The 23,926-nt window shown below is 36.6% G+C and overlaps 1 protein-coding gene across 1 annotated transcript in view; it reads right to left on the bottom strand.

Annotated features, from left to right (window-relative positions):
* Positions 1-3,991: 3,991 nt before the first annotated feature.
* PON2 (paraoxonase 2) overlaps positions 3,992-23,926 on the bottom strand; it is a 29,672-nt gene continuing 9,737 nt past the window's right edge. Inside the window, exons 2-9 of the mRNA XM_023226610.1 lie at positions 23,416-23,486; positions 15,367-15,422; positions 11,417-11,582; positions 10,758-10,884; positions 9,014-9,214; positions 6,101-6,182; positions 5,247-5,375; positions 3,992-4,625 (exon numbers count right to left, since the gene is read on the bottom strand). Coding sequence (XP_023082378.1) covers positions 4,467-4,625; positions 5,247-5,375; positions 6,101-6,182; positions 9,014-9,214; positions 10,758-10,884; positions 11,417-11,582; positions 15,367-15,422; positions 23,416-23,486 — 991 coding nt within the window. The 3' untranslated portion in view covers positions 3,992-4,466. The remainder of the gene's footprint in view (positions 4,626-5,246; positions 5,376-6,100; positions 6,183-9,013; positions 9,215-10,757; positions 10,885-11,416; positions 11,583-15,366; positions 15,423-23,415; positions 23,487-23,926) is intronic.

The following is a 23,926-nucleotide window of genomic DNA, read 5'->3' as shown; positions in this document are numbered from 1 at the left end:
GGGAGATAATTGGAGGCCTTTCTGGGTGAGATATGTGAGGGTGACTGGAGAAGGTGAGGAGATTGTTTCTCAAAGTTCTTATAATTGTATGGTTTTGAGAAATGTTTAGGTGGAGGGACTCACACCTCAGCCTCTCACGTAGCTGGGACTACAGCAAGTGCCACCATATATCTTATATATAATGCTGTAGTGATTTTTTTTAAGTTTTTTTTTTTTTTTTTTTTACATGGAGATGGGGGTCTTGCTATGTTGCCTGGGCTGGTCATGAACTACTGGGTTCAAGTGACCCTCCTGCCTCAGTCTCCCAAAATGCTGGGATTACAAGTGTGATCCACTGTGGCCAGCTTCAGAGAGTCCATTTAAAGTTGTGGTTTCCATTTTATATTATAGGAGAAGTCTGGAGAGTTTTCTAAAGTGGAGTGACAAAAGTCATGTTTATCCTAATCATCATTTTCAGGCTTTGAATCAATTCATGTAATAAATGTATTCTTTTACATTAGCCCTTTCTTAAGAAAGGTCTGAATAATGTCTTCTGCACTCAATACTACCTGTGATGGGAGAACCAGGTTCCATGATTTTAAAAGTTTGAAAATATCTGTACTGCTTTCTCTTCTAATGGAAAACATCCTTTCCTGGTGTTTTCAATCACTATCAAGAATTGCATAATGGATGATTTAGTTATGAACTGGAAAAACAATTCCCTCCTTTACACATGAAGAACTCCTAGAAATTCATAGAACAAGGCCAACATCCTTGAAGGAAAAAAAAAATTCACAAAAAAATAAATACAGATCTCCTTAAATATCTCAAAGTGTACCTAAACTCATAAAAAGAGAATGAAAATTAAAATACACTAGACGAAAAGTGCTGAAAAGCAGGCGCAGAAAGCTAAGAGAGAATGCTACTGGGATTCTCCCACCCAGCTCCTTCTCTCACACCCAGAAATCCTTCCCTGGAAAGCAGTGTGAGTAATGAAAACTACAAGTAGTCACAGAAAGGTAGAAGTGGCTGGTGTGGTGGTGGGTTACTTTTAAGCTGTTACTTTTTCATTGCTTTGCTGAGAACAGTAGATATTCACTAGCCTAGGTTGGCTGTGACTCCAAGATAGGATTCAAACTGAACAATTCAAAGTCCAGAGAAAATAATCAGCTTTATATGAGTTGCAATTAAGGATTAATCCATATACAACATGAAAAAAATACTGTATTATAGCTTATATTTAATCTTTCTTACTCCTTGTATTAAGTATTCATGTTCACATTTCATTGTTATAAAAGAGCTGAGGTTTTGTAAAAAGTAAAAAACAATTATTGTCACTAAACAGAATCTTGGAGTAAAAATAATTAACACATACTCACACCTGTAAGACCTATATTCACCTCATGGTGTCATAGCCCAATCACAGTTTCACTTGTTTTCAATTGTTCAGCTCAGTATAAGATCAGAGAGAGGGCACCATAAATAAGTGCACAATATACTAAGAGCTTGATAGAATTCCTCATGGTCCAGAGAGGTCAGAAATCAGAGATTCTTATTTTTTTTATTTCTAAGATAAATAATACATGTGCTTTTTAAAAATTTTTTTGTTTTTGTTTTTGAGACAGAGTTTCGCTCTTGTTGCCCAGACTGGAGTGCAGTGGTGTTATCTTGGCTCACCGCAACCTATCTCTGCCTCCCAGGTTCAACGGATTCTCCTGCCTCAGTCTCCCGAGTAGCTGGGATTACAGGCATGTACCACCACGCCCGGCTAATTTTTGTATTTTTAGTAGAGACGGGGTTTCTCCATGTTGGTCAGGCCAGTCTCGAACTCCTGACCTCAGGTGATCTGCCCACCTCAGCCTCCCAAAGTGCTGGGATTACAGGCGTGAGCCAACGTGGCTGGCCATACATGTGCTTATTAACTTACATATACTTTTGTCCAAATAAAAATTTTTAAATACTTGCATGCTTTATTCAAAATACATTGTGAGTACATGTCTTTGCTAATATTCTGTAGTATCATTCGAAGTGGCTATATTATCTTATAGAGGTGCCCTGATTTTGCTTTTAAAAATAAATATCCTCTACAGAACACACTGTCAAGAGAATGAGAAGACAAGCAACAGACTGGGAGAAAATATTTGCAAAAGACATACCTAACAAAAGATTATTATTCAAAATATTCAAAGCACTCTTAATAAGAAAACAACAACAAAAAAGATTTTAAAATGGGCCAATGGTACAAACAGGCACCTTATCAGAGAAGACATACAGATAGCAAACAAGCATAATAATGTTCAACATTATATGTCATCAGGGAATTGCAAATCAAAATGAGATACCACTTCATAACAGTATAATCTAAAACACTGACAACACCAAATGCTGGCCAGGATGTGGAATAACAGGAACTCTCATTCACTGCTTGGTGCAAATGCAAAACAGTGTAGTAACTTGGAATGGTTTGGCAGTTTCCTTCAAAATTAAACAACTTCTACCATATGATCCAGCAAATCGTACTCCCCAGCATTTTTTGAGGGGGTAGTGAAAGAGTACAGGTCTAGAGTTGTTACCTAGGTATATTGCATGATGCTGATGTTTGGGATATGGATGGCCCTGTCACCTGTGATGAACATAGTACCCAATAGTTTTTCAGTCCATAGCCTCATTCTCCCTCCTGTCTAGTGGTCCCCAGTGTCTGTTTTTCCCATCTTTGTCTATGTGTATTCTATGTTTAGCTCCCACTTAAAAGTGAGGACATGCAATATTTGGTTTTCTGTTCTTGCATTAATTTGCTTAGGATGACCTCTAGCTGCATCCACGTTGCTGCAAAGGACATGGTTTTATTCTAAAATTTGTAATAAATGCAATAGAAACCAACTCTGTTTTATGCCTACTCTATTCCAGTACTTTTTATAAATGTAGCTTTTTAGATAATCATTGATATAATCTCATAAAATCTAAAACATCTAGTTCTTCATTTGGATCCCTAGGTCTGCAATATTTAATCTTGCTATATTCATCTGTGACTTGGCATTTTCCCATGGATAATGTAAACAAAAAAGAAAATTATTTTAGCATGAAATAAATCCAACACAATATGTAACAAACTACGTAAATATATAAATAACAACACAGGCCAAATGGATACAGGCCAAATTTAAGAATACTACTGAAATTTACATTTAAAAGCCATTAAATGATTCATCTAAAAGCAGAACTCAAACTGATATCTACAAAACACGAAGAAACTGTGTACATTAGGAAAAAGTGAGTAACAAAATACTAGTTCGTTCTATGGCAGTTGTATCATGTAGTGGTTAGTGGTACCGGCTCTGACATCAGAAATAGACTGAACATCTGTGAAATGTTAACAGTGATATAATATCAATACTTACGGCTGCAATTAGGATTCAATAAGATAACAAAGTAATACTTTCAGTGCATTGTTTGGCATATTGTAATTAACTGACAAATATTTTCATGATGATAGGGAAAAAGTATGAGAAATGAAGTACTTTGATAAATTACAACGGAAAGAAACACATGAAAGTCTCTCTCTAGGGCTTATGATGATTTTATAGGAGGTACAGTGAGCAGAAAAACTCTCCTTCTGTGAGCTGGGCATGCAGCCCTGATCCTAGCGTTGCTGCTGCTTAACCACGTGCTCACGGACAACTGACTTCATCTCTCCTGACTTTAGTTCACAGTTCTGTTCAATGAGGAGGTGGCATGACCTTTCTGTCCAAATCCTTATTTCCTCTTTGTATCTAAAGTGGACTCCCATTAAGGAAGACAGCTGATGGAAGCCTCCTTAGGAACTGGGAATTTCAGTTGCAAGATGTCATTGATTTTTGTTGTTGTTGTTATGTCAAATTAAGAGTCCATTCACTTTCAGCTTTCCACAAGAGAAATTAATATGGCCATGCCTGACTATCCAAACTCCATAAGGAAGCAGCTGCTTTCCCATTTCTCCTAGGCATATGCCTTGAGAATTAAACACAGACAAAACTGGGATTTTTAGTTAGTCTTTAATATAACTCCAACTTTTTAATGGTAAACAAAGATGTTTTAAGTACAGAACATCAGAATACGTTATTATCAGTAGTTCTACACAGCCATAGTGGTCACAGTGCCAAAATTGAGGTCACTCACATTTTAAGGAAATATAATTCACTCTATTTCAGTGGAATCCATGTTCTGGCAGTTGGAATGCAAAGGTGACGCTTATTTTGTGCAAAATGTATTCACTTTATTCGAAAGCAGCTTTCTTTTCTCTCCCTTGCTTGGCATTTTAAAGAACCTGTTCATTTTTCTTTTTTGTTAAAAGTGCTCTAAGAACTAAAAGGGCCGTTCCTTACTGGAATAAAATTAACTACACATGCCATACATTTCTGGGTCAATGTTGCTGGTTAAATTCCCTCAGAATTAGCAATTCATAGAAAATTAATTGTTAAGTTATTGCATTTTCATGCCAAAAGTACAATTTAGAGTTCACAATACAAGGCTCTGTGGTATACAGTGCCTATGAGCAACTTCCCATCATACACTGAGGCTACAGAACTTCCTTGGAGAACAGAACCATTGTTGGCATAAACTGTAGTCACCGTAGGCTTCTCAGATAGAATGTTCTGGATGCGGAGAACCTATTCAGGGGATACAAAGTATTAATATAAGACCACCGTACATGCATGTCACTCAATCACCAATAAGCCCTGTTTTCCACAATGACACACTGATTAAGGAGACATACTGTTGAAAACAGCAGTTACCAACCTTTTAATGTTTAAATTAAAGTACTTTCTCCAGTCTTCAAAGAAAATACTTTCTTAAACCATCTAGTTATTCCATGCCAACACAGGATTTAGTGTTATTATAGCAATTCAGCTTTAATAGAAATACTTTCATACTAATATGCCTACTTTTTCACACTACTTCAACATGAACAAATATCACATCATGTGGTGAGCTGACAATAAATCAGATATTTTAAAAATTGTCAGTATACCACCCAAGAAGGGCATGTCTTTATAAAAATGCCTTTTGACTAGTTTCCACCATAATTTAATACATCAAAAGATTACCTTTCTTAAAGTATTTGAACAATGTAACATTGTCAATTATTGTCTTAAAGCAATTACAAAACCACGACGTAAGTTTATTATTGCTTTAAAATAACTAAACAAATCATCCCTGTGACAATTTATTGTATTATTAGTTCAAAAGGACTTGAATAATTAAGGTTGAAAAACTAAAAATATAAAAACCTCTGATGAGGGAGGATTGTTCGGGTCATACACGAAGAGCTTCTGGCCATTAGGATGACAGCCTACCCAAATGTCCCCCGAGGAAGGATCAATAGATAAATTATCCACCAGTGTATCCAGCTCAAGTACCTTCCAAATGAGAAATTGTCAATATCTAAATGACATGAGAAACTTGATTAAATAATTTAGAGGTAACCTTCCTGCCTCTATACATGTGAGGAAATTACACATTGCCCTGCTTCCACCCTCTAACACCAATATTGCTTAAAAGGAACTTATTAAAAACTGGTTTTGAGTTGCTTCTTCCCTGAAATTAAGAAAGTTAGGGTGATAATCAGTCTCTCTAAAAATCTCTCTTAAAAACTGAACTCCTTTTCCCTTAAAAGATGCACAATGATTGGTTAGCTCAAGGAACTCTAACAAAGCAAGATAGGAAATTCTTACCCTAAAATATGTGTTGTTGAGTAGGAAGAAAATAATAATGGTGTGGAACCCACCTTCATTTATTATTGAAAGAACTGACATTGTGCATAAATCTTCATTTGAGAATGCATCTGTTAGAGTTTTCAATTGTGAAAATTCTTATTGGAATTCTTCCAATGCCATCAATACTTCATGGACTGGGCCCTAAATCTGATGCAAATATTACTCTCAACCTGCTGCTGCATGTAATCATGGTCAGTCCTTGTGATCCCTGGAAACAGGAGCTTTCTCTAGTTGTAGGGAGTATTTAAAAACCCAGAATAGCTACACTGGCATCCATATTTTGTTCTACATGTGGTACTCTTATAGAAAAACCATGTCATTGCAAAGCACAACAGATTACTGTCTATAGGTAAAAATAAATATTTTACCTTCAATTGAGTTAAATTCATATTAGGGTGTTTTTCCAAAACATGAATTTCATGAGCCAATACGTCAGCAACATAGATATACCTTTGCAGAAAGATCACATTGGTTAGAGCTCCATGCCAATATAAAGCTTCATTAATACAGTATGAAAGAATAAGTCTTAATAACCTGCCAAAAAGTTAATCAATCATGTGCCCCCAAGGAATGCTTGATAAAGGTCAATTTTTATTTAAAAAGTAAGCTTTCAGAATCAATTCAGTGGTGCTACAACAATCTGAAATTATTAAACTGTTTTTCAAAAAGCTTCTAAGGAAAAATAATATAGAACATTATTTTGAATATGAAGTCCATATTTGCCACTGAAATGACAACAAAACAAACGCTTGGCTTCACAAGAAAAGCTTTTACATTCCACAATATAATTTGACACTTCTAAATATCATGTACATATAGAAATATATGGTAAAGAACATCTTGTTAAAATGATGATTATTCCTTAATATTCAATAAAATATTTATTAATACATAGAGAATTTTAAGAGTAAGAGATAAGTATCAATTCAGAATAATCTGTCTACATCAAAGGTGAGTGAATTAATGGACTATTTTGAGGTAATTTTATTCATTGAATTAACTGTTTCATGGCACCTGTTCTATTGAGCAATTATCATCTGTAAAAAGCCATGAACTCAAGTGTTGTAGCAGATATAAACATGAAGAAGAAACAGCCTCTCCTAGAAAGTTTATAGTATGTTGGAACAATCTCACTGGTTTGTACACATTAAACACCTAATAAGCATGAGAAACAGTTCAGGTCTAGAAATAGCTAATTTCTGAGGACACAGAAAGGCTCACCAAGGAAGGGGCATCTGCAGTGGCTATGTAAGGAGAGATGAGATTTGAGGAGATGAGGACGGAGGAGGCACTTTCCAGGCAGAAGCAAGCACAAGAGCAGAATCACAGGAGCAACAAGATGAAGGAATGTTTAAAACAATGAGTTCTTTGTCTAAAGCATAGAAAGCATGGAAACAGTAAAAAGGGAGGTTGGAGCTGGCCTATTAAAGTTCAACCCTTTACTCTGCCTTGATGTGAAAAGCAATTGGATTCCACTGAAATCTTAGAATAATAAAGTGGCAACAAATGGTCAGTTCTGTTCCACAATTCCTGAGCATTTGCTTTGTGCCTGGCACTGTGCTGGCATGAGGAGTCAAAGGTGAGGAAGACAGAGTTCCCCTTTTGGGGAGCCCTTCAAGGCTAATAGACATAGAAAGACAAAATTGGCAAGAGTGCAAAAAATCCAAGTAGACAGAAAACAAATGGGAAGAAAGTCTCATATGGTAGTCAGAGAAGATAAGAATCTAAATTAGGCAGGTCTCACTCAAAGGGAAAGGAGTTTGGGGATAGAGGAAGGAGGCACAGGTAGAACCAACAGGACCTGCCTACAGGCTGGATAGGAATGGTGAAAGAGGAGTAAAAGCTGAATCTCCCTTTTCATTATTGTTATTTTTTTGTTAGATTGGGTGACTGGAAAGTTTGACTCTCATAATGGAAATATAAGAGTGAAAAACAGACTTGGCTGCAGAGGTTGGATCAGGTCAGTTAGAGACAATTTAAATTAAATGATTCCACATTCTTTTTCTATAGTCAACAAGAAAGGAAGAGAAACTGGATCACAAAAATAAGGGCATTTAGTTGTCAAGGAGTGCCAAATTTATTTTATGTTGTATTTGTAGTAGTTTAAATTTTTCAGTGTGCAGAGGCAGTAGATAAGAAAGCTAATAAAGAATTTAATATCTTCTCTTATAGGTTGTGGTTGCACATATAAAAATAATGAGATAATTTTGGAGGACAATTTGGCAATATCTATTAAAGTTAACATTTAAAAGAATCACACAGTTTGAGCAAATCTTTCTATTTCTAGGGGTCTGTTCTACAGAAAAGTAGCTCATAGAACCATTTAGCCAGTGCCTTCGGTGGGATTTGAACGCAGGCCTGTATGAGTCAAAAATCTGCAAGTTTAACCATTATGTTATAATACTCTCTTAGGGCTGGGTGCAGTGGCTTATGCCTGTAATCCCAGCACTTTGGGAGGCTGAGGTGGGCAGATCACCTGAGGTCAGAGGTTTGAGACTAGGAGACTAGCCTGACCAACATGGAGAAACCCCATCTCTACTAAAAATACAAAATTATCCAGGTATGGTGGTGCATGCCTGTAATCAGGAGGCTGAGGCAGGAGGATCGCTTGAACCCAGGAGGCGGAGTTTGCAGTGAGCGGAGATCACGCCATTGCACTCTAGCCTGGGCGATGGAGTGAGACTCCATCTCTAAAAAAAGAAAACCCTATCTTAGGGACTTTTTCTTTAAAAAAAAAAAAATACCTGTTTAAACTTCCATGGTATATAAGAAGTATAAAATTTTTTTATATAGAACTCCCCACCCCCATACACATATCCATCAATAGAGAATTGGTTAAATTAGTTTAAGATCATCTTTATAATGGAATAATATATAGCCAATAAAAGTAATAACACATTTATTTGAAAGGAAATGCCTGATACTTCAATATGTATGCATCAGTATGATCACACTTTAAAATTTATATTTATAAAATTAAATTTGACAATGATGTATTCCAAACTTTATATATTATATGTAAGTATACATATATTATTGTATTATATAGTATACTTACATATATGGTATTATATTTGCATATAAATAATGTGACTAAATATTATATGTAAATATATATATAAAATATACATAATTACATATATAGTGTATCTACATATTATATGTATAATATACCATAAATGTCAAGAAAACTATTTTCACATTGACAAAGAAAGCAAGGTAAAGAATTTGGCCAGCACCACAACTGAAGAAAAATGAAGATATTCTATAAGGGGCCATACTTATTATCAGGTGAAATATTGATTCCATTTGCTGAATCAAATCCTTCTGCTACCACTTTAACTTCATTGGGACTGTAGTAAACAACATTTGCCCAGTGTAAGTTCAAGTATGTCTCTAAATATTTTAAGAAAGGATCAGAGAAGTAGTGGTCATTTGTGGCATAGAAATGTGCCGGTCCAACAGCTGTGATGTCATTCACACTGAAAAAGAAAAAGAGCATGTGAGAGGAAATAAAAGGCCTGTTAGTCTCCATATTAAATATTAAGTACTCATATGATTTACACAACATGTGCTTTAAATTTTTGGTAAGAAGAAAAGATGAGCTGAAATCACATGAATATATTCATATACAATATACTATAATATTGTTGCCAGAGAACAATTTTGTATGGTACCAGGTAATCTGAACACAGGTCATTTAGCAATTATGGCAGGATTACTATAAAAGAAGAGGGAACTTAGTGCCATTAAGGCATGTTTTTTGACAGCAAGAAATGTAGAGTTTACCAATTACACGTAAGGACAGAGATGTCCACAGTACAGAGCTGGAGACAGCCTGATTGGCTGGTGAGCTGGTTAGGCAGTCAGTAACATTTACCTAGCTTCCATTCACTTAGTTCCTGGATTTTTCTAATTTCCCTTGCTTAGTTATTAGTCAAACTAAGGTTGACTGTTCAATTTCTACCTGTCTCACAAAGCTGACATGCCGAGAATGAATAGGCACTCAATAAACACCTGCAGAGAGATGGATGATGAAATTGCCATAGTACAATGCTTCAGGTGAGAGATTTATATGCTAAAAACAATTTCATTTTTAAGACCAGTTAGGCGAGGGTTTTATTAAATTTAAATTCCAATTACTCTATGCAAAAATTTCTGAAAGAGCTGCTTTATTCTTTGCTAAATGAAAAATACAGAGCTATGGTGAAGGTAAGTCTCCTTTTTCTGAAAGAGCACCATAATGCTTGGATGGTATTTATGCTCCTATTTTTTTTATCAAGTGCATTTTGGGAAGGAATGATTGGAAGTTATATGCTTATGCCCTAGCTAGGCATAGATAGGCCCTAGATAGGCAATATTTTGAATTTCAGTAGAAATTAAAAATATTCATCGAGTTTAAAGTAAAAGAAGCCATAGGCTAATACACACTGAACTGGGAGTAGCGGTACACATGATTCTCTTTTAGCCACATTTTCAACTAGCTTTATGTTCTTGAAGTGTAATGACCCACTCTCAACTCGAGTGGCTCTAATTCTATGGGATTACTAGCATGCAACCACCACTAACCCTATGAAAGCAATTGGTATAAAGTCCCATGCAAAGCATACAAACCCAATAAAAAAGAGGCCACTCTTCCTTGGCAAGACACTCATCTGCTTGATAAGTCATCTAAGATGGAGGGTGACAGCAGGAAAAAATGTTAGGGTTTGCCTTCTACCCTCAAGATGGGCCTGAAGAGTATCACCCTGTAGTCAGGCACTTCATCATTTCTCAAAGGAGTCCGCACAGAACAGTGAATAGTAGTATAATGAGTGACATCAACTTTCATATGCCGTGCTCGCCCTGGTTTATAAGGAAACTATATACACACACATATATAAATAAAGAAATATAAACTCTTTAGCTCTTACATATTAGCTAATATATACACTGGCACTTATAAAAGATGACAGGACAACCCACCATGGGGATTGTTTGAAAATGCTGGGGATAAATTCGAGAAGGAACAAAACGAGAAAGTACCTTGGAAGAAGCTCATGTTTGACTGTTTTCAGATGCAACAGAGAATTTTCTGCTTCTTCAAATTTAAAAATTTCCACTGTATTCTTGAATTCTGGGTGGTTTACAACAAAGAGATAAACTGTGTCATCTAAAGAATTGAAAGAACAGAGTTAATTTACAAGACGTAACCACGGGACCTCTGGGCAGACACTGACATTTAAATACCACAGGCAAGGAAAGGTTGAATGTATAAGCTGTTGGACGACCTAACAGATCATTCTCTGTCTTTCCTATTGCTGTTTGTCTGGTGTTATTTCTGATCATTGGTTCCCTGACCTTTAAGAAAGTGTTTCCTACTCCATATACAGAATTCATGCATAATCTGTTTCTAGTTTAATTCAAAAATACAGTTTTTTTTTAAATGCAATGATCATAGATATATGAAAAGATTATGACATATAAACATTCTTTTAGATGTTACCTGTTAGAAATTTCAAAATGTAGCATAACTTACTGCCAGCTGAAGAGGCAAATGAACAACTTCTTTGCAATGAAGAATACAGAAATCATTCATGAGTTAATTGTTCTTCTCTTCCTATAAATATGATTCGAATCTATTTTTCACAGTCATTTGTGAACTATCACACATTACTGAACATTGGTAGCTCACTGGCTCTTACCGTTGTCTATGAAAGTGCTGATGCCATGTGGATTGAATGAGGCCAAATCAAACCCACGGCTGATTCTTAATTCCCGTGCCCTCGGTTTTTCTTCTTTTAGATCCATCATTAGTATTCCTCCAGGCTTATCTGGTGCAAAGCTGTGGAGTCCTGGGAATTTTAGACCCTTTCCAAAACAGTGAAAAATATTAAATACAAAAGCTTAAGTAATTTTATGGACTAACATGGGAACTGTACATGAAGGATAAATAGAGATTGTGGTTAAAGTAGTGGCATAAAGCCACAAAAACTCAAAAAACAGAGAAAAGATAATAGAAAAAATAATAATGGGGAGGTGGAACACTGAAAGCCTGAAAATAACTGATTTTGTTGATACAGAAAATCAGGGATTTATTCTCTTCATAGGGTAATCAGAAGGTTGGTGGACTAGGTGATTCCAGGGAGAGCTGAAGGTGGAGAAAAGTGATATCTATATATACTGACTGTGGAAAGTTTGTTTACTACTAGATCCCAGTGCCTGGAACAGTGCCTGGCATACAGCCCATCCTTCTCCCACTCATTCAAAATGTCACCTTTATCGTGTGCTGGATCTCTGACATTTACATATTGGTCTGTTTAGGGACTCTCTGTTTTGTTCTTTTAATGTCTCATGTCTATTCCTGTGCCAATATAACACTTTTTAAATTACTACAGCTTTAGGTCAGGCCTGGTGGCTCATGCCTATAATCCCAGCACTTGGGGAGGCTGACGTGGGAGGACTGCTTGAGGCCAGGAGTTAGAGATCAGCCTGGGCAACATAGCAAGACCCTGTCTCTACAAAAAAAAAAAAAAAAAAAAAATTAGCTGAGTGTTGTGGTGAGCACTTGTAATCCTAGCTACTCAGGAGGCTGAGGTAGAAGGACCTCTTGAGCACTGGATTTTAGGAGTTCAGGCTGCAGTGAGCTATGATTGCACTACTGCACACCAGCCTGGGCAACTGAGCCAGTCCCTACCGTCTCTAATGACAGTTTTGTCTTTTTTCTTTTCTATCTCACATTTCTTTTTCTAGTTTTACTGAATTAGTAAGAACTCTAGTAGATTACTGATGGTTATGGTATTGTTGGGTATTTTCTTCCTGTTCTGAACATTAATGCAAATGCAGCTAATGCTTCACCATCAAGAATGATGTTTGCTGTAGTTTTGTGGGAATTTTCCTTCTCTTTCTAGTTTGCTTGGAACTTTAGGAATGAGTATTGAATTTTATTAAATGCTTTTTTGGTATTCACTGAGATGATCTAGGTCTTTTCTCTTTTAAATCAGTTAATAAATTACCTATCAGTCTATCTAAAATGGTGATTCATCATTACATTCGTAAGGTAAAGCCTTCTTGGTGATGTTAAATTTTATGTGAAGGCACTACCTTATTCAGTTTACTAATACGATGCAGTCATATTTACACAAAATTAGGGGCAAAATAGAAAAGTCTCACTTTCTGTATAAAATTGGACATAAGAGGAAATCTCTCCAATTAAAAAAGATTATCTACAATTGTATACTTTCATGGAGGGCAGGCCTGGTAAGAAGAACAAACTGGAATTATGCTATTGTTACATGGCAGTGCCACTTCAGTTCTTAATAATCTCTATTCTTTAAGAATGTCCCCAAAACAAGAGCATGATTTACATGCAAAGGAAGCACTATCAGATGGTGATAACTAGTCATGGTTATGTTAGCAGTCCTTATTAAGTATTTTTTCTCTTTTTAAAAATTTATTTTTAATTGTGATAAAATACATATAACATTCATCACTTTCACCATTTTTAAGTGTACAGTTCAGTGGTGTTAAGTACACTCATATTGTTTACATTTTTTATATTTTATTCTATGTCATCCAATTCTTCATGAAGTATGACATTAGTTTGAGGTGACCCTCAACCCATAACTGTAAAATACATTGGGTTAGATGAGCTAAAATTCTAGGAAGAAGAACGAACAACTTCCACAATGTAGGACCTCTTCACTTAGAAGAGAGTACACTCCAGGTTTTATTTAGAGACAATGCCAAGTAAATGAAAAACAGCAGCAAACTGGGAATATTTCTAAGTTTTAAAAAAAGTGAAATAACCAAAGGAGGATCACAGAAAAAAAGCAGAAAAATTCTACTGAAGTGGCTATAAGATCTTTGTAACTATAATATGCCCCCAAGCTAAAATGGCTGTAGATTTATGTGCTTGGAGACCTCATCCCTCCTACCTCAGATTTATTACTATGGGGGCCAGAGAGAAATCTTGAAATAGGTGAATTCTAGCTTATAAAACTCTCCAAGAACACATCCTTGCAAAACAACAACAAAAAACACAAATAAACTAACAAATTAAATAATCAATGCAACTGCCTTCTACTTTATTCAGAATTTTTGCATCTTTACTTATGAATATTTGGGACCAGTGGTCCCAGTGTTTTTTCCTAAGCCTATATACACATGTGCAAGCATGTGCTCCTAAACAAACCCAGAGTCTTACTATAAATATCACTTTATTCATTCTGTGTGGGCAATTAAATAAAACCTTCCTTTTAAAACCTTATTTTTAAAATTAAATATATATATAGGTGTTTCTGCTAAAGCCCATAGTATTTCTTTATTCCCTCAGTGGTAATAACCAGCTGCTCACAGTCTTTCATATAAAAACCATCAGGAACCTGAAGAGTGTTCTAATTCTCATTCTACTCCAAGCTGAGTTCTCTCACCTTTCTCATAAGTCTAACAACTATTCTATTAGTGTGGTGACTCCCTTCTAAGTATCTCCCAGTTTTTCACATCCCTCTTGAGTCTCAGAGCCTGAAAATAATGGATGTTGAGAGGAAGTAAAATAATTACATTCAGGCTTCAGAGCTGGTTACTTCTTCCTCCAGAAAAACTGGACCTGTGAAGATGCCAAGAACTCCTAAGTCTACCCAAGTCGGGGAGGTAGGTGGTCAGAACCTCCTCATCTGTCCCCTTATCTGGATTCCCAATTAGAATGGATATTGTTACAAGCTAGTTTCAACAATATTCACAGCAATATTCACAAGCCAATTGTTTTTAAAGTCTTTCTATTGAATACCCAGAAAGGATATTGTTTTTCAGCTTATAAGAATCAAGGCAAAGTGAAGGGTGTAAATAAACTCAGTGACTTTCCACTTATGATTGACTATTCAGGGGAAAAAAGAAAGAAAGCAAAATGGCAAGGTTGGTATAATATTTGAAAATAAATAATAATGGCAAGAATATTTGCTTCAAGTTGAATATGTAATAGAAAGATGAGTAGATGCTGTATTTAAAATAGTATAATGTCAGTATTGAGTATCCACAGTAAGACCTCAAATATCCCTTTTAATAATGCACATTTAAAACACAGATTGCGCTGGGCATGGTGGCTCACTCCTGTAATGCCAGCACTTTGGGAGGCTGAGGCGGGTGGATCACCTGAGGTCAGGTGTTGGAGACCAGCCTGGCCAACATGGCGAAACCCCATCTCTATTAAAAATACAAAAATTAGCCGGGCATGGTGGCAGGTGCCTGTAATCCCAGCTACTCGGGAGGCTAAGACAAGAGAATTGCTTGAACCCGAGAGGCAGAGGTTGCATTGAGCTGAGATCGTGCCACTGCACTCCAGCCTGGGCAATCAGAACAAGACTGTCTCAGAAAATAAAAAAAATTAAAAAAGGAAAACAAAACAAAACACAGATTGCGTTGGAATATTTTAGTGCAATGCAGTGGGGAAATAAAGAACACTATCTCAATGGGCAAAGAGTCTTCATCTCTACATTTAGAAAAGCTGGAGGAAGTTTTCCAAGATCCTGTTTGACCTCTCTTTTCTTCAGAATGCATCTTGGAAAATGAATTTTAAAAGCAAATTACTGTTCTGCAGCCCTCATCAAATACCCTTGTATCTCCTCTGCTGAATTTAGGGAAGGAAGAAGACACTCACCACACTAAAGAAAGCCAGACCATTGGGAAGTATGTCAATATCTTCAGAGCCAGCTTCTGTAAATTTAAGGAACAGATAAATGTCATGTTCAGGTTCTGTTATTTGTTACACAGAGCATAACTGAGACTTTGTTTACTTTATCAGAGTGACTGTATCTTTAGGGATGGTTCTGATGTTTTTTCCAAGGAACCATTCTTTTTAATAAATGTCAGTTTAAACCCCTTCCTGAAGTGAACTTCTGACTTTAAATGTTAGATATTTTATGTTTACTCAAATCAAAGTCAAGTTATCACCACATTTCCAGCTATAATACAGAAAAAGTTGACATCTGTACACTCTTATGATAAACATCCAGATGTCCGTATAAAAGTAATTGACATCAGGGGAATATTACTTTCTGAAGGAAGGGCTCATAGGCATTTAACCATGCAAATATCCTTGTCCTCTTTTTTGCTCATTCAATCTGAAGCAAACAAACATCTTTCTCATTAACAGAGGTAAAACACCTGGGATTATATATTCCTTCTTTTAAAAACAGTGCCAACTTGTTCTCATAAGCAAAGAAAGCTTTTCTATTTAATCTTTAAATTCAGGCTTTACAGAAAAAACTAGCAGAAGAAAATTAATGAAAAATACCATGCACCTAAGCCAGTTGAAGCTTCTCACTACTGTCTCTGAGGCAGGCTACAATTACTATTGATTGTTTATTGATTGTCTGCAGTACACTCCACACAGCACAGCAAATAATTAGACATAAGCCTTTCTCATCAGTCTCACTGTATAAATTCTACAGACAGATAATACACCCAAACACAAGAAAAGAAGAATAAAAATGGCCTAGATTAAGCCAAACCATGACACATTCTTTGAGTCTACAAAATCCAATCTTCCTCTTTCAGACTTCTCCATAGGATTTCTTCAAGATTATTTCTAGGTTGTCAAAACCAAACAGCATCTATCTATCCAGCCATTTTGGTCTTGCTTCGTGAGTTTGCATTTAGCCAGTTGCCTCCAGTGTTGCTTGCTCCATCATAGTGCAGAAAAGCAAAACAAAATAAAAATGCCAAGAACTTCACATTGTAAAGATGACCCATCTGCCTGCTCCTCACAAAGAAGATACATAGAAATAAGCTTAAGTATGGCACAGTGGAGGGATTCTCCATCTGGGGTCTGTGGATACCTTTTGGGCTTCAAAGTATCTGTGAACCCTCTGAAATTCTATGCAATGCAAAATGTCTCATGTATGCACACATGAGAATGTTCTGTTAAAAGGGTCCCTGATTTTCATCAGATTCAAAAGAGAGACCGTGATTCCCCCAAAAAGGTTCAGAACGACTAGACTCTAGTTCCACAGTGGTTGTCCACTGATAATAAGAATCAGGGGAACACTACACTACATACACATGTATACACACGCAGGTACACACACACACACACACGCACACACACAGAGAATTCTAGTCCAGGTTTTGCTTTTCAGTCCTATTTAGTAGAAGCTCAATTAATTAAAATTTGTTTTTCTTGAAAATTATTTTAAAAAATTTAATTTCCAGGTATACAATGCTTACATACATGGAAAAAGAAAGGATATATAGAAAAAATTAACAATGCTTCTTTGGGTGATAGGATTATGAATTATTTTTATTTTTCTTTATCCTTTGTTTAAAGTTTTCTACAAAATCTTATATTTTTTAATAATTAAGGAAAGAGAAATCTTTAAAAAAAAATACATTTATTTCAACCATATTGTAACTTCTGTTTAACTCCATTGCCTAATTCCAATGGAAAAAAATGTATCTATCTGTAGCCTTCTTTGGAATATTTTCCAGATCTACTCCCCTGTCATCATTTCTATAGCTACTACTGCAGGAAGGTTTTATTACTGCATATCTCCTCTTTGGTGTGATTACGTCAAGAGCAGTCAATGCTAGAGAAATTTTTGCTTCTCTAATTTAATGATAATAACTATCATACATTAGGTACACCAAGTACCAGGCTCCTTGTAAATACCCTGCATACAATATCTCATATGATTTCATAATACTAAGAGCCAGTATTATTATCTTTTGTTTTAGAGTGAGACCACGGAGGCTTTGGAAAAGTTAAGCAATTGCTCAAGGTCACAAACTGGGAAGCTGGAACTCAAAGCCTTTGGTCTGACTCAAAAGCAAACAAAACATTCAAGCTAGAATTTACTGAATTTCCTCTGTCAGAAACATCCCGATTCCTCTGTAAAGCCACTTCACTTGTAAATTCAACTGTGTCAATTCCATATGTTGTCTTTTTCCCCTAAAGTTTTGCTTCCATGCCTCTCACCAACATCTCTACCAATGAATATCCTGCACTTTTCTTTAAAACCTCTTTCAAAACCTTTTCTTTCTTTTTCGTATTTCAACTTATTTTATTTCAAAACACACTTAATAAATCTTTACTTTTTTTATTCTAGTGATATACATTAATTTCAATATTGCATTCCAGTTGATATTTATGTAAATATGTAAAAACTTAAACAATGTGTACTGATTTGGCACTGTTTGTCACTCTTATTGTGTGCTTGACTGTCTCCCTCCCCTTCGTCGGTTCTCTCTCTTTAAACTTTTTATTATGGGAAATAGACACAAATAGAGAGAATGGTGTGGTGAACTCTTATATACCCAGTACCCACCTTCAACAGTTTTCAGCTCATGGCCAGTCTTGTTTCCCTTGCAGTCTTACCACTTATCCTCATCCTGTGTTATTTTAAAGCAAATCCCAGGCATCGTATTATCCCTAAATATATTTATACAAACCACAATATCATTATTACACCTAAAAATTCACAATAATTCCTCAATATCATCAAATATCTAGTTAGTATTCAAATAGCCAATCATTTTTAAAAGGTGTAGCTTTAAAAAATTTACAGTTTGTTTAAGTCAGAGTCCAGGTAAGGTCCCACACATTTCAATTGATGGATGTGTCTCTTATTTCTTTTAATCTACCCCATGTCAGTCCGTTATTGCCTGTGGGCAGGAGGACTTAGCTCCCTGGGTGCACTGAGAGCTTTTGGTAGACAACACTCAGGGAAGCTGGGGGGATGTGGGGAGGGCATCCACTGCATCCACTGCTCAGGGGAATTAGGGGGAGAAATTCCAGGCACAAAGAACAGCATGAGCAAAAACCCACAAATGGCACAGCGCAGCACGCCAAACCCTTTCTTTAGAAAGTCCTCTAGCTTATCACATTTAATTTCAGTATCTTATTACTTTAGCAATTATCTGTGTCAGAGGTGGCCAAGTGTTCACCAGCATCCATGTTCCCTTTCTTCCTTTTTAGCCTTTTTAGCAATAGGCACGTAGCAACATAGCTATAGATAACATATCCCACCCTTTCTGGCTGACAGATGTGGCCATATGTCTAAGTTTTGGTCAATAGGATGTGAGAATACAATATATATGCAACTACTGGCTAGAAAAAAAAATCTATATAAATTTTATTTCTACCCCTTCCTGCTGGGAAATGGCAACAAGCAGAGATCCAGTCTTATACGAAGATAGCAGTGTTGCTTCATCAGCATTTGCCCCTGAATGACCACATGGAACACAGTCACCCAACTACCCTAGGCCATTCGCTTACCTTAAGACTGACGGGAGAAAAATAAAAATAAACTTACCTATTTTCTAAGCGACTATAATTTTATAACAGCAACTCATCCTTTACTATACCCAATAGAGTATCCCATATGTAATGTAATATATTGTTTCTACTTTTCTGGTTCACTCATCAAGTATATATATTAATCACCCTGGGAAAAGACACTATATTGGAAAGTGAATTTGCAAAAGCTGCTTAACCTCCTTGAGCCTCAGGTCCTTATCTGTTAGAAAAAGAAAAGACGTATCTATATCTCACAGTGGTTTTTTGTTTTGTTTTGTTTTCCTTTTCTCCCATCAGTAGACTGTAAAGTACTTGATTATAAGGGCTACAGACTTCAATGCTTTTTTCCGCCAGATCTCCCAAGCAGCAGTTTTATTGTAAAGGTCTTGATTGCCAAGTGCATAAAATTGTTAGTTATCTTGAGAAAGACAGTCCCTTCAAATTTTGAAGGCCAGACATTTAGAAAATAAGATTTTTTAACTTTTAAGCCTCAAATAAACTAGCTCTTGACATTTTAATTGTTAATATGCAGGTGGTGTTAATCTGCCAAATCTTGGGTGTATAAAAGCTTAGTTTCTGTCTGTAAGATACACTGGGAAGGAATTTTTAAAAAGGACTAAATAGTGAACTTAATTTCTGCCCCACAGAAGGCATACATCCTGTATGATATGTAGTCAATAACTATGATTTATTAAAACAGATACAATATGATACGATATATATAAAGCACCCAAAAGTTGCACATAGTTCACTTCCAGTGATGGTGACTGAAGCACTGTAGTGTGTGCGTATGTATGTGTGTGTTGATGGGAATCAAGGGCAAGGGGGAAGGAGGGTTCACCTCTTAGAGGGATTAGTTGGCCTCAAGTGCATAGCTACTACTGTTTTCAAAACAGAAAATAAGAAACAGCCCTCTCTATCATAAAAAGTTGCTTTTGCCTGTATAGAAACGTGTGTCCAGCACATTGTTATTCCTTACCGTCAAAGACCTGTGAGTAAGTAACTGTTGTTAAAGATATATAACCACAAGTTATTATTAACCATTATGCATCACTAACATAGCGTTTGACAAATGTTCATACGGTGTGTGCTAACCACAGGGCAAAAGCAAAAAAGGAAAAAAAAAAAAATAAAGCACAATTCTAATTAGATCTAAAAATGTATCCCAAATGTGCTTCTAATCACTCATCCGCTCCGCTCTGTTGCCTTCTGAAGTGCCTCAGAGGCATTTAACACTTCACAAGAGGGGCCATAGGTGACATATTTCCTCATTCTTTCCAATTCCAGACAGCAGCTCACACACATCACAACATAAAGGTCACAAACATAGACAGATGCCTGTTCAGAATACAAATGTTGCTGGGCTTGTTTTTCTCTGAGGAGTGCTCCATCCCAGTGAGTTGTAAGAATGTACTTGGCAGTCTGTCATGTAACATGGCTGGTTGTGCCCTATTGTCTACTCTGAGACTTGTATTCACAGAAGGTGGGCTTCCCAGGGCCAAGGGCTGTTTAATAATGTGACAATTATTAACTCAGCAGCAAAAGTAACCTAAGAGATCACTGGCCCAACCTCCCACCCTTGCCCAACATCTTTTACTAATGCCATCTGGCTTTTGCTGAGTGACCAGTTCTGAGAGGTCTCCTCCTGATTGCAGCTGGAAGGCAAGATGAAGCTGCTAAGTTACTTGGGACTCTTGAACTGTCTGCATGATCCAGCACAGATGTTGTCAATCTGCTATCTGTTATGAGTTTGCCTCCTCCCACTAAGTGTTTGGGCAATTGAAAGAAAGAAGAGAAATTCCAGGACAGCCAGCCAGTCTAGGGGATGGGAGGTGGAACCGGGGAAATACAAAAGTATCAATGAAAAAAAGGAGAAAGAACACATAAGAAACAGATGCCTAAGGAATGAGAGGCAGAGCAACCTGAGGAAGCTGATTTAAAAGAAGAAAACAAGGGAGGCAAACAAGGGATTTGTAGAGAAACTCTGAAGGTTGCACTGTCAAGTGATGGTTTATTTTTACTGAAAGAGTGCTGAGAACCCTGTCTGCAGTGAATGTAGTTACAACTATGAGGTACCGAGTTTATTACTGTTGCCAACTTGAGAGCAATTTAGCAATGACTGTCAAAACTTTACACACATATCCTAAGGGAACAACAATCCCATTGTTAAGGATGTATTCTACAGCTAAACAAATGCAATAGCAATGATGTTCACTGATCTGTTCATAGTTGCAAAAAACTGTAACAACCCAAATGTACATTAAAAGGGGACTGGTTAAATAAATAATGGAATGTGAAAATATTAAAAAGAATAAAGTAACTATATATGCTGATGTGGAAAGCTGCTCACATTGTTTTAGGAATGAAGCAGTTTGTGAAATATTTACACTAAAATTCTATTTGTGAAAAAAAGTCAATATATTTGTCTGCATATGGACTGAAACTATCAGGAAAGATAAAAAGCTAGTTTTGAAATATTATGCATAATTTGACCCCATTTATATTTTTAAAAATTATGTATAGGAGTATTCATAAAAAGACAGAAAAAGATGGAAGGACACTCAAAACTTGTTTAACAATGTTACCTATTCCAAGAGGAGAACATTTCCATGTAACCTGAGTTTTAATTTCTAAAGAATAAAACAAAATATTAAATTGTCTCTCCTACCTCTAGAGAAGGATGTTGTTATAAAGGACTAGAAAGGACCCAATGACAGTCTAGTTATTTCCACACTGTGGCTCTCGGAGTAAGATTATAAATAAATGGTCCCAGGCTTTTTAGAGTCTAAAACCTTCAGTCTAATCACAAACTCATCATTATAGGTGACAAATACAAAAGCCAACTTTGCCTAAGGTCACATTGTGGCAGAATAGAACTAGAAACTAGATGTTTTGACTTCTAATTCTTTTTGTTTCTAATCATACCATGAACCATATCTAAGGAAAGCCAATATTGGCTGGGCTTAATCCTAGCACTTTGGGAGACCAAGTTGGGAGGATTGCTTGAGGCCAGGAGTTCAAGACCAGCTGGACAACATAGCAAGACCCTGTCTCTACAAAAATAAAAAACTAGCCATGAGTGGTGGCATGTGCCTGTAGTCTCAGCTACCCAGGAGGATGGGGCGGGAGGACTGCCTGAGCCCAGGAGGTGAGGGCTGCAGTGAGCCAAGATTGCACTACTGCATTCCGGCCTAGGTGACAGAGTGAGGCCACCTATCAAAAAAAAAAGAAAATTTTAAAAAAAGGAAAGCCAATATTTATTGTTCACTGATAATTTAAAAACAGTTACTATGAGTCTATCACGTACTAGGGACATGTACTTAGTAGATGACAAAGGGTAAAAGACAGCAAGACACTGACTCTACCTTGGAGAAAAACTGCAAACACGCCAGAAAGACCCTCAGTGCTGGAGAAGAATCTGGGCAGATCCCTCCTTATCTATAGCAAAACTAGGGCTTGCTCTTAGGAGCCCCTCCTCAAAGACTCAGGCTCCACAATACATCCTACATAAAGTCAAGGGAAGAGGGAGACTCTCCCCCTCTGTAGTGAGAGCTTAGAAGATAAAATAAACACAAGTTTTTACAATACATATTGTGACGTGCCGGTACATTAGTCCGTTCTCACGCTGCTAATAAAGACATACCTGAGACCGGGTAATTTACAAAGGAAAGAGGTTTAATTGACTCACAGTTCCGTGTGGCTGGGGAGGCCTCAGGAAACTTACAATCCTGGTGGAAGGTGAAGAAAACACACCTTTCTTCATATGGCAGCAGCAAGGAGAAGTGCCGAGCAAAAGGAGGGAAAAGCCCCTTATAAAACCATCAGATCTCATGAGAACTCGCTCACTACCATGAGAACAGCAGCATGGGGTAACCACCTCATGATTCAATGACCTCTCACTGGGTCCCTCCCACGACACATGGGGATTATGGGAACTATAGTTCAAGATGAGATTTGGGTGGTGACACAACCAAACCATATTGGTCAGTTACATGTTAGCCATAAGATAAGATCCTAGTTACAGAGTAGTGAGCAGGGTAAATGCTGTCACTGCCTACATAAAGCTTCCTTCACTAGCTGATCACGAGGCTCACAGAACACAGACTGCAGCGGCCATACCTGACAAACAATACAGACTTGATAAAAATAGTTCAGAGAAGTCGCAAAACAAGCAAGAAATCAAATGCTAAACATAGAATTACACACAAAAAAGAATAATTTACAGTGACGGTAGAAAAGAAGAATAAATAGAGGGTGCATGAGATCAAGAGGTTGACCAAAGAGGTTTTTGTTGATCCAATGTGATTTATCCACTGCAAAACAGTAATTTCATGCTAAAATACCATTCATGAGTGTTTTAATGTTAATGGCCAAAAAATGCAATGTTCCCAACAAGCATTTTCACATACATACCAATTCCTTTAATCAGGTGGCAGTTTGGAAGGTCTACAGATTCTACTTCTCTCGAGGCTTTAAGTCGATTTCTGTTACAAAAAAATATATATATATTTGTTTATGTATTCCCTGCTTTGTTTTAGAAAGGGTTTAAAGAGGCTTGCAGCAATACATAAAACACAGCGTTTTAAGTCTAAAGCAGATGAAAGAGAAAATAGAAAAACAAGAGTAGGAACATAAAACTGCACCAGAAATGAAGTTAAAACAAAAAGGCCTATTGCAAAGTTCTATATACTGATATGGGTTTTTTTTTTTTATTATTATTTTAAAGCCAATAACTCAACCAATAAACCTTATAATGCAAGTTCCTACGCAAATGTAAACAGAGCACCAGCTCGCATTTCTCACAGTGTTGGTGTTGTGGGAAAAGAGTTCCAGATGTAGAACCAGAAGCCCTGTCTTCCTTCTGAAGAGTCAAACAATGAAAAATGACTCTAAGCCTCACACAGAGACTGCAAAGAAGCCAAGA

This window comes from Piliocolobus tephrosceles, chromosome 8, assembly GCF_002776525.5.
Source record: "Piliocolobus tephrosceles isolate RC106 chromosome 8, ASM277652v3, whole genome shotgun sequence".
Lineage (NCBI taxonomy): Eukaryota > Metazoa > Chordata > Mammalia > Primates > Cercopithecidae > Piliocolobus > Piliocolobus tephrosceles.
The sequence above is the reverse complement of the archived record's forward strand: the minus strand, read 5'-3'. Positions and strand labels throughout refer to the sequence as shown.